This window comes from Ostrinia nubilalis, chromosome Z (genome assembly GCF_963855985.1).
Source record: "Ostrinia nubilalis chromosome Z, ilOstNubi1.1, whole genome shotgun sequence".
NCBI classification, from domain to species: domain Eukaryota; kingdom Metazoa; phylum Arthropoda; class Insecta; order Lepidoptera; family Crambidae; genus Ostrinia; species Ostrinia nubilalis.
This window is the reverse complement of record NC_087119.1, coordinates 20,314,231-20,325,153: the sequence shown is the minus strand read 5'-3', so window position 1 is coordinate 20,325,153 and position 10,923 is coordinate 20,314,231. Positions and strand designations below refer to the sequence as shown.

The following is a 10,923-nucleotide window of genomic DNA, read 5'->3' as shown; positions in this document are numbered from 1 at the left end:
TTTATTTAATTTTCATTTATAAAGGTACAAGTACCAACATAAATCGCGTCGTTACCCCAAGACGCATAGTATATCTACACACAAACAATATGTTAGCCATGTAAAACTTATCATACATTTGTATTCGACGAAATGCAATCGTGCAACACAATAATATGTTTACTTATACATGACATCAACATACAACAACATATGACTTTATGTCATGCATATAAACATAGTCCGCTACAATAGAAATTAGCTATCTTGCAACAAATGACGACTAACATACATATACACTGAATTTTCATTGTCTATAGTGATGTGAATGAAATTGACTGCAACATTGAGATCACTGAGACAATCCAATATTTTAAGTAGATTTTTAATAAGTAATTATTATTACGAAGATGACCTAACTCTACTGACGCAGACTAAAACAAGTAGCATATATAATTTGTCTTTATATGTATTTATCCGTAGATTTATATCTATTTCATATTCGATGGCACAATAAAATTTAGAGCTTCAAAAGAGCAAATGATTCATTATATTACATTTAAAAACTTTATTTTATATGCAAGTACATACAATAATTTGATATCTGATCACTACTTTTATGTACAATAGCGTAGCAATTTAATATTATTTACAAATACATGGCAAATGTGGTTTGGTCTAACTATAAAACAAACACTTAACTAATTAATAATAGGTAAAATGTATAGTTATATTTGCATTAAGTTGGGAATTTGAGCTTTTTTGTGCTAAGAGACAGCTCATATAAAATAATATAGTTAACTTAAAATTTATGTCTTTTGTGGCCTGCTGTAAAAATTTATCAAGTTTACAGTTTATATTAAACAAATAATGTATATGTACAAGTATAAGAAATAATATACAAATTGAAATTTGCACGTAGACTGAGTAAAAGGCAAGTTAGCTAAAATGCATGTATTAGCTATTGATTAAAATCAATATTAAACGGCAAGAATATGATTACTGGCTTGCTTGATAATGGAGATTAATTATAAATTCATCTACGTATTTATTCGTTACTTAACGATATTAGAGGAATGAGATTGGAATATATCGGTAATGATCGTGGAAATTGTAGTTTTACAAGAGGAATGTTTATGGAATATTATTTAAATATTCACAATGGGTTTGTGAATGTATTTGAGCGACCGCTCGTGTCCACGCACCCTTAAGAGGAAATTTCAGAAAGCACTTAGTCATACAAACGTACATTATTCCTGTTTAGTTCCTAAAATAGCGCTAAATCTTTGCTCTAGTGCTATTAAATGGCAAAAAAACAGAAAAATCCACTGAAAAAGACTAAGCAGCTGCGGCTCCTCTTAAGTACATAGTCAATGGCAACACCATCTACAAATACGTCCCTACCAAGCCTTTTACACTCAGCTCGTTTCATGGTCTCCGTCGTATTAAAATTAAACTAATTATCACAGTTTAAAATAAAAATAACACTCGCCTAGCTACTTAACGCTACAGCATACGAGTAACGTAAACATAGCCTTCCTTATAACTAAATTAATAAATAACTTATATATTGTTAAGAGCATCGTGCGAGCACCTAAAATGAAATAATATTTTATGCATATTACTAATACATATTATAACAGTTCCTTTACATTTTTAGGTAGAAAAATTTAACAAAAATGGTCCTTAAAAACTAATAAAATTCTTAGTCGATTTATATCAACAAGCTAACACTAGCCATCACACCAATGGCACAGGGGGTGCGCGGGCGCGCTTACTTTAGAGTTAATAGTCGCGGGAGATCAGTCTATACGTTGTAATATCACACTGTGGCAATGTTGCACTCACACTGTGGTCTCGTTTCTTCGGAGGGGCTGCAGTTCGCGCTGGAGATCGTTGTAGTACTCGTGGTCGGACATGGATTCCTCCTCGACCGACCGCTGCGGCAGGTACTTGCTGGTGCCGGGCCGCGGCGTGCTCTCGCTCCCGCTGCCCTCGCTCACGCACATCGACTCCAGGGGCACCGGCTCCGTAGGGATACCCAGAGTCTGCGCCGGCACGTTCTCCTCCGACATCAAGTACTCCGGGTTATCCACACACCGCTTCGGTCCCACGAAACTGCTATAACGCAACTCCTTCTCGTCTTGACCTTCCTCAATTTCCCCGCCCTCCCCTATCAAGTCCATATACGTCGATGCGTTCTGATTGTGCTGTGGCGAAGGCATCAAATAATCGTCCTCGTCCAGTGGCAAATTCAACTTCAGGTTCCCCACTTGTGCTTCTTTAGCTTTCGACATGGCGTCGAAGTTAGCTTCTAAAGTGCACTCCGCGCGGACCTTCATAGGGTCGCTGCAATACCTTGAGCTGGAGCTGTCTGAGGCACATACGCCGTGGTTGTAGTAGTGTCGTAGTTCTGAGCCATCTGGGTTGGTTTGGTTGTATCTTAGCAACTCGTGATCCCACGTTTCAGGTTTGTTGGAACCGTCTGTGGTCACGCCATCTGGGCTTGTGACATTGTTAGCCCACGAAGATGATGTGCACGGTTTAAGAGAGCTCGTTTGTGTCTCTATCCCGACACTGACTACTGACGTAGTAGCGGTACCAGGAACCGTTTGGAACTTGGGTTGCAGATATTCGTCTGCTTCAACGAGTGGTTCGGGACCTTCCATGGCTGAGGATAAGTTCCTTATTAACTCCTTCTCATCCTGAAATAAGAAAACATATCACCGTAAATAACAAGGTAGGTAAGTAATTATGTCAAATAAGTTTACTCAACAATCAGAATTATGACATTAGTCGACGAACTAAACTGCTACAGTTAGTTATATTCAGTGACCACATTGCAACCACATTATGAATTGTATCTGATCAAGAGTAAAATAGAGTATCTAAATATTTACCTGAGTAGAGTAGGACGGGAGACGCATGAATTTATCTCCTGGAATAACGAGATATCTGCCCGGATCTCTCGCCATTTCCGCAAAGGTGTCAGCCAGCTGCTTGAATGTCGGTCTACTGTCGGCGTCCAACATCCAACATGAGACCATTATGCAGTAAATGTCCAACGTGCATATACCCGGTTGTGGTAATTTCAGACCATTTTCAATTAATTCTGGCACATTCCGCGCCGATATGTTCTCGTATGGGCGAGCGCCATAGCTTAGTATTTCCCATATCGTAACACCGAAAGCCCAAACGTCACTCTTGTGCGTAAATATCCTATGCTGAATGCATTCCAACGCTAACCATTTGATGGGCATTTTGCCTCCAGCCGCTTTGTACTCGTCTTCGTTTATGTCTAAAAGTTTTGCTAAACCGAAATCTGTAATTTTAACACAATTCGGCGTTTGTACTAAAACATTTCTTGCGGCCAAATCTCTGTGCACTAATCTCTTCTCTTCTAAATATGACATACCTCGCGCAATTTGGGTGCACCAGTTCAAAAATGCTTTGGATCCTATTTTCTCTTTGTGTGTTCTTACGTAGTCAAGTAAACACCCTAGAGGCATCAACTGGGTAATAAGCATCATCTGGTTAGTCATACAAACTGCTAATAATTGCAAAAGATTAGGGTGCTCTACACTGGCCATGATATAAGCTTCCTCTAAGAATTCTTTGCTAGAATTGGCACCGGTGCCTTCTTTCAGAACTTTTATGGCTACAGGAATCTTGACGTTTTCGCCTTCTGGCACCCAAACACCTTTGTACACTTTACCAAATGCTCCAAAACCTAGCATGCCACCCCGGCGAAGTTCTGCTTCCTTGACTATTCTCAGCTTGGCTAAGTTTGGCTTTACATTTGTCGGTCGTAAAGGTTCGTTGTCTTCACATCCAGTCAGTACTAAAGTCATTTTTACTGCTTCTTTGTTAGCTTTTGCTTTTTGACGACAGGTATAACCTATTATACCGAGAATCACCAAAAGCAATAAAGCTAAAACCAGGATTATGATTAGAACTGTAGGAGTCCTTGCTGTCGTCAAATTAGGGATGAGACCATTGGCTAACTCTGAGCAGTAAGGTTCGTCGATCGGATTTTGTAACAATTCGTCAAAGAATATCTTATGAGGAAAGTTTTCTGGGCACGTATCTGTGCAATTGAAAGCTGAAGTGTTGTCAAAGTTATTGCCTTCAGTAAGGAAAATTTTTAGATTTTGGCATTTAATACAATCAGTGGAGGAGGGACCAGTGCAACCGCGGCACTCGCTGTGACACGGTGTGCATGTCCTGAATTCCTCGTCGGTGAAATGGTCTGTGGGACATTCTTCCTCGCATTGGTCACCTCTCTTGAAGCCATTGCAGACTTTACAGACTTGCTCGTGAATACCGAAACCGGTACATTTTTTGCACAGTGGGTGACACTTGCGACAGACGACTTTTACTTTGCCTTCTAAAGGCTTGACGTTGCCTACCCACTCGTTATAATACCCATCTGGGCACAGTTCGTTCTCAGCCAGGCATTTCTCAACCGTTGCTTCTACGCTAATAATGGCTTTTTTGCAAGAGTTGCAGCCTCCTTCGCCTACGGTATTCTTTGGTCCAGTGCAGCCATTGTGGCAGTTGACGTGGCATGGTTCGCACGTGCCGTTCTCTGAAGGGTATCTTGTTTCTAAGCATTCGGCGACGCAGAATGGGCCATCGCGAACATTCTTACACCTGGTGCAGTTCGCGGGACTTGGTCCTGTACAGCCATCTAAGCATTCTGCATCACACTGCCTGCAAGTCTTCGGACCCGCTTTGTACAACCTGAAATGAGAGTAATAAAACTTGCATTACAATGTTAATGTAACAAAATGTAGAGAGCGGTTACTACTTATTGTATAATGAGGTCGGCAAGTATTTTGAGGTGAAACCGGTACAGAAGTCTACCTACGCGCTATCCGGCTTTGTTATGGTAATAAGTTTGCAAGATTCAGAAGGTCTGTGGGTTTTGAGTAGTGCATGGTTTTAGGCAATTGTTTTTATTGTGTGTGATATTCGCTTAGCTATAATTTCGTTATTATTTGAGTGCTTCTACTAATACTGAGAAAACACCTACCCAGGTTTCACACTGCAGTTCTGGATACATATTTCGCCAAACTTGTAGTTTAGGCAGGAGAGGCACTGATCAGGTCCGGGTCCCCAGCAGCCGTCCGCCAAGCATTGAGGATCGCACACCAAGTTTGCTTTTTCTGTTAAATAATGTATTTATAAGAACAAGAAATAAAATTCGCTGTTGTCGTTCCCGAAAACTCAATTGTTTCTACAAAAAACACATCAAAATTAATACTGGTAATGAAAGCAGAAAAATCGTTCTGCTTCCTTATGTGTTTTTTGATGAAAATAAATTAAGTCAGAGACCAAAGAATGTGAATTATTGTGGTGAAAGGTTCATATTCATTGGTCCTTTTCGGGATTAAAGAAACGCACAGCTTAATATAGCATTTGCAGTTAGTTGGGTTAGTTGTTATGAAACTTATTAGGAGCATTCGCTTGCAAAATGAGACAAATAGAACATTTACAAAAATGGAAAGAAAATCATAAATAAATGAAAGGGAATCATAAAAAATCAAATGACAAGTCGCTCAGGCTTAAATTACTTATGTCTAAGTGTAAACTATGAGGATCCTCATAAATTAAAACTATGACATAGCTAACTCACCACATGATCTCAAATCGCTATTGTTCTGTATGATTTGTTTATGGTCTTTAGATTTCACCAATTTATTCCAAGCGATCCTGTCAGCGAAGCATAGGTTTCTGTTTTCCATAATTGCTATTGCGCCAGAGTTTACTCTTTTCAGAGATTTCAGTCCCAAGGATTCAAGAGAAGTTTTTACTATGTACAAGGAGGCAAAAAGGTTCTCTACCACTTGTCGCCCTCCTATAACTTCTAAGTTGCGGAAATAGGATAGACTGGTGAAATTGGGATGGTGAGCCTGAACGTTCAGATATCCGGTCACTTCTCGCACTGTGCTGAACACTTCTAGCGCATCTGGCTCCATCTTTGGGTAACGCTCACCAAAGGAATAGTCGGGATTAACATGCTGGAATCCAGTAAATGTCATTTCCAGAATCTCAATCGAACCATCTATGATTGTGCAGTCTCTAAAGCTTTCAATATTGCCCGAATGAATCGGTTTTTCTGCTCGGCAAGTTTTTGGGCATGTCACATTGCATGGTATGCATTCTCCATTCACAGCTGTCTTGTTTGGCGGGCAACTTCTCACACAAGCTCCATTATCTTTGAGTAGATGCTCTGGGCAATTTCTAACACAAGTTGCACCGTATGCATACTTTCCATTAGGGTTTGGTTCCCACGAATAATTCGTGGGATTGTACTTTTGCATTCGAGGGCATTCTTGTGAGCAAGTTCCTTCATCGTAAAAGTTCCGGCAGGCAAGACACTGGCTAGGCAAAGGACCCGTGCATCCTCCAGCGCAAAAAGCATTGCAGCAGTCCCGTGGGTTAGGGCCAAAACAGCGACCTTGGTCACACTGGGGGCTGCAGTTCGTTTTAGAGAACTTTTGGCAGTTCTGGGGACCTTCACCCCAGCAGCCGGCTTCGCAACTTGGATGGCATCGCGGACAATCCCTTTCAGCCGCTTGGAAGTCATAAGCATAAACGTATGTTGCGTTGGTGCCGGTAATGATCTCGTCCCAGTTTATGGTTTTAACATGGCAAAGATTGTAGTTATTATAGATGCCGACACTTCCCCGGAGGACGTCTCGCAGCGCCGGCAGCTCGAGTGTGAATGCTGTGGACATGGTCACCAAGAGAGAGAATTGTTCTTCTCGGATATTGAGTTTGAAAAGTGTCCTGCCGCGGATGATTTGCAGTTGCGGCAAGACAATGTGCTTGACGTTCACGTACGAAATCAGGACGTAACCCGTGACTTCTCGGATGTACTTTAGAAAGGAGAGGTCCATGTTCTCGTTTCCAAGCCATGTCAGCTCGAGGTTCCCGTCGACGTATGTACAGTTTGTGAAGCGATCGCGAAGATTCCGGTAGTGGGTGTCTCGGTTCGATGGAACCGACATGCGACCGTTCGTCCCAATGCATACTGAAACAAAGAAAATGATACATTAATAAGATACATCTAATGAAGATGGTGCACTATTTTAAAGTTACATCTAAGATAACTTTCGAAGTATTAGATTCTAAGAATCGAGGCTTTGCTGCATGACGCTTATTTTTCTCAGAAATGTTTCGAAGAAGGAAATATTTTTAGCAAAAATATGAATCATGATCGAGCTTAACGATCGATTAAACTACGTCATTATATCTATTTTGCCGATAACAATCAAAGAGCGCTTGCTTTAGGAGCAGTGTATAAATGTTCAACACCGGGTCTATTTAATTGGGAGGTTGTCAATACATTTAATAAAAACAATGTATTTGTAGGTCTTATCGACATGTTAGGAGCCGAGCGTAACGAAGAGGCGTGCCGTGTGGGCGGGCGCAGAGCCAGTTTACGCCACTACGACACACGTAGCACCGCTATTCGTGACTAAACTATGAAAATAGTCACAGCGAACGCTGTGTTGCCGACAAAAGCGCACCTATGGACCAGAGCCGACGGTGGACAACAAATAACTAGATTCTGTCGCACAAGTTTACCGTTGATCAGCTTGTTTTTACAACGTACAATAATACACAATTGTGATGTTATAGTTGTTTTAGATCGCATGTTGATGTTCCGTTTACGAAATAACATACCTACAATTTGAAAAACTAATTTTAAACCACGAATCAATCACACAATCTAATATGAAAGGTATCATATATTTCTGCTCTTCATAGCTTTTAGTCAAGTGTGGTTTTGCCATGTGAAGTTCCATTTTCGGAACCTTTAGTAACTTGTAAAACACAAAAGATGCGTAGATAGTGAAGCCTCTTCATCCAAGTGAAAATCAAAATTGTATCTTAATGCTCCAACTTAAGGTTTAAAAGTATTATTTAAGCTTTTACGCTGAACCTTTGAGTGTCCAGACAAAGCAAAGTTTTTTGTGTGAGGGAACTCTATAGAAATAATAAGGTATTCAAGGTGCAAGGTAAATTTTACCTGCTCGACTAAATAATAGACTCGTTTTTTATCCGTAGTTATACAGAAGAGGTGTATCGTTACCGTCATAATGATACGTTTGCTTAGGAATTTAGAAACTCGGAGATATCACTGTTTTAAAATATTTTGAGTTATTAAGGCTCGAGTTCTGATAAGTTCTAATGAATTGGTTCTGCTCATTAATATGTATCATCGAGATTATACAGATTTAATTATAAGGCTTGACGTTGGCTTGATGAACCTGCTGGATCGCCTATGTGGAATTTGGGTAGCAACAGAAACGTGTTTATATGAACTGTTATTTTCTCCTGCATGTAAAGTCATATTCCGCAGTCTCCAGAGACAAAATATATACATTTTAATATGACAACTTTAGTTTTATTCTTTCTAAATTCTTAGTAATACTTACGCCCGTATTCACAAACGATGCTTGCTTAAGTGAAGCAGCAAATCGAACGCACAGCATTGAATAGAGCTCTGTGACTGGTTCGTGTGTCACCCAGTGCGTCCACGCGCACTGTGAGACCTCATAGTAATGATTGTGAATACGGGTGTTAGTTTTTGAATTTGGCCGTTAGATTTGGGTGTAGAAATCACCGGCCAGTCGTTTGAGTACTTTCGATATGTCAAGTAAAGTCAATTTCTCTCTCACGCAGTAAACATAGATTGCAATGAGTGGAAGAGATAGATATGCGAATACATGGATCGTTTTCGGAATTCGGAGTAGACCTCTGTTTGTGGTGTCCGGTCGACCCAAATGTACCGCGATGACATGAACGATAGCATTCATGTGTCGTCGCGTTGGCTGCACCGATTTGGATCTAACCATTTGTTATAGTGAGAGTGGTCAGCTAAACTATTTTACTGTCATAACATACAAGAGAATAGCAAAAAATAATCCCATAGATAGGCTAGTTTCGATCCCAGAAATATTTCTAGTTTCTTCTTAAAAAAGATTTCGTACTCAGAATGTGCAGTAATCCTTACTTGGAGAAGCAAAATACTTTAATGAGATTTTACTCGCACCCACATCTTTGATTTTCACGTAGGTAGAGACTTAAATAGTAAATTAGTACGATCATCAACAAGGATGGAAAAGGTTACTAAGGAGGTAAGAGGTTTTCTCACCTAAGATGCAATCTTTTCATTAAAATTTGGTCAACGTAATAAAAAGTCAACAAAAGGAAAATACAATACAAAAGTTAAATAATAATGCTATGGCCGTTCATTTCAACTCAAAGTTCATGTCTCAGACTCTTCAAGCAATCTTTCGCTGCCCGCACTACACCCACGACTGGTTTGTCTTAACGTTGTGTTTTTATCCAGTTACTTGCATTCTGAAGCATTGGAACCAGTTTGTTCAACCGATCGACCTTTCACTACAAAATCCACTCCGGCGCATGTTCGCTGTGTTCGTACGGCCGTTTTGGGGGCCGAGTGAAGCAAGCCAGCAATGAATCGGCAGGCTGACATTTTTATCGTCGGCAAACCAGACTTTTCCACGAAAGTGAAATAGCATACCTACGTGATTTAAAAATGTATAGTAGGTATAGCTTTGAACATCTGCAGTAAGTTTTGTAGGTTTAAAATTGACAAAAGTTATTTTCGACTTTACATTTGCTGAAAGTGTGTGTTGAGATTTATTTGTTGTATTCTTCTAGAGTCCTCTATTCATACTACCAATTGCTACTAGAAGAAACTCTATAATTAACATCTGAATATTCTTTACTTACCTCTGCCGCATATCATATGCCTGTAAAAAATAATTTATTGGTGTAAATTACATCCAATCTTCATAAAATACTGCCCAATAGCCGAGTGTCATCGGACGCGTGGTATTAGTGGGTTCATAACCAGCCTAAGCATGAGTTATGCATATCATTATAAGCTTATAAAATCTGATTCAGCCGTTACTTCACAGTTCAAAACTAAAACGAGAATTGGAAATACGCAGTTCGCCCGTTTGCGATTCAATAATTAATGGTTCGAGTCAATTAACAGATTTTTAATGAACTTAGTTCGTTTTTAACGAGTTGCCCTTGCGTTGATGTTATTAACTAAATATGTGGTTAGATAAGTATATTCCAGTTTACTATTTTTATTTATTGCATGAAATATGTGCAATTCATTCTCATTGACTGATGGATTCAATTATTCGAATCAAAAGATTTTGCTATTGCAAATTTGTATCCATTTTTTCATATACAAGTCATGTTTACTGATTCAAGATTTTTTTAAATTAACAAATATTATTGGATCACGGAAATAAATACGGAAATGGACGAGCGCAGTCGCGGGCAAAGGCTAGCCTAAAACATGCGTGGGCGCACTATTTTATGATTATTGTTCTCCTCGATGCAACTTTTGAGGGCGTATTATGACCTTTATATCTTTGAATAAAATTACTAAAATAAACATACTTATTAAAGACTTACTTAGTGAATACGGTCCTGTTTAACTTTTATCGACAATCCCATAACTTAATAGATTGAAATATGTTTTTCTCATGCTTCAATATTCACATGAATGGTAATATGCTCGTAATAATTTATTGTCATATAAATAAATTATGTGCATTCTGCATACTGAACAATTGAAAACTATTAAGAAAGGCATGTGCGTGCAGGCTTCTAGGCTTCATGGAATATGGGAATAACAATTTCTTAGAATAGCATTGGGTGCAACAAGGATGCGTTTACGACTGCATTATGTATAAAAAACCTTTCGACTGTTATATGGCTATAAATACCACAATAAAATATGTTTTCCCAGGCACAGAATGATAAGTATAAAAGCTACTTCTTAAACATTGAGTTTGTAAAGTTTTCAGTTTCCATTAAAATATCAAGACAATAACAAAACAGATCTATGCGATTATACATCGATTATGTATTTATAGAAAC

General features: G+C 39.2%; 1 protein-coding gene across 2 annotated transcripts in view; it reads right to left on the bottom strand.

Annotated features, from left to right (window-relative positions):
• The window catches only part of LOC135086547 (epidermal growth factor receptor-like), a 122,083-nt gene continuing 111,160 nt past the window's right edge, over positions 1 to 10,923 (bottom strand). For both annotated transcript variants that reach the window (XM_063981285.1, XM_063981284.1), the window contains exons 2-5: positions 5,618 to 7,018; positions 5,015 to 5,147; positions 2,880 to 4,722; positions 1 to 2,684 (exon numbers count right to left, since the gene is read on the bottom strand). In XM_063981285.1, the coding sequence (XP_063837355.1) occupies positions 1,824 to 2,684; positions 2,880 to 4,722; positions 5,015 to 5,147; positions 5,618 to 7,018 (4,238 nt within the window). In that variant the 3' untranslated portion in view covers positions 1 to 1,823. The remainder of the gene's footprint in view (positions 2,685 to 2,879; positions 4,723 to 5,014; positions 5,148 to 5,617; positions 7,019 to 10,923) is intronic.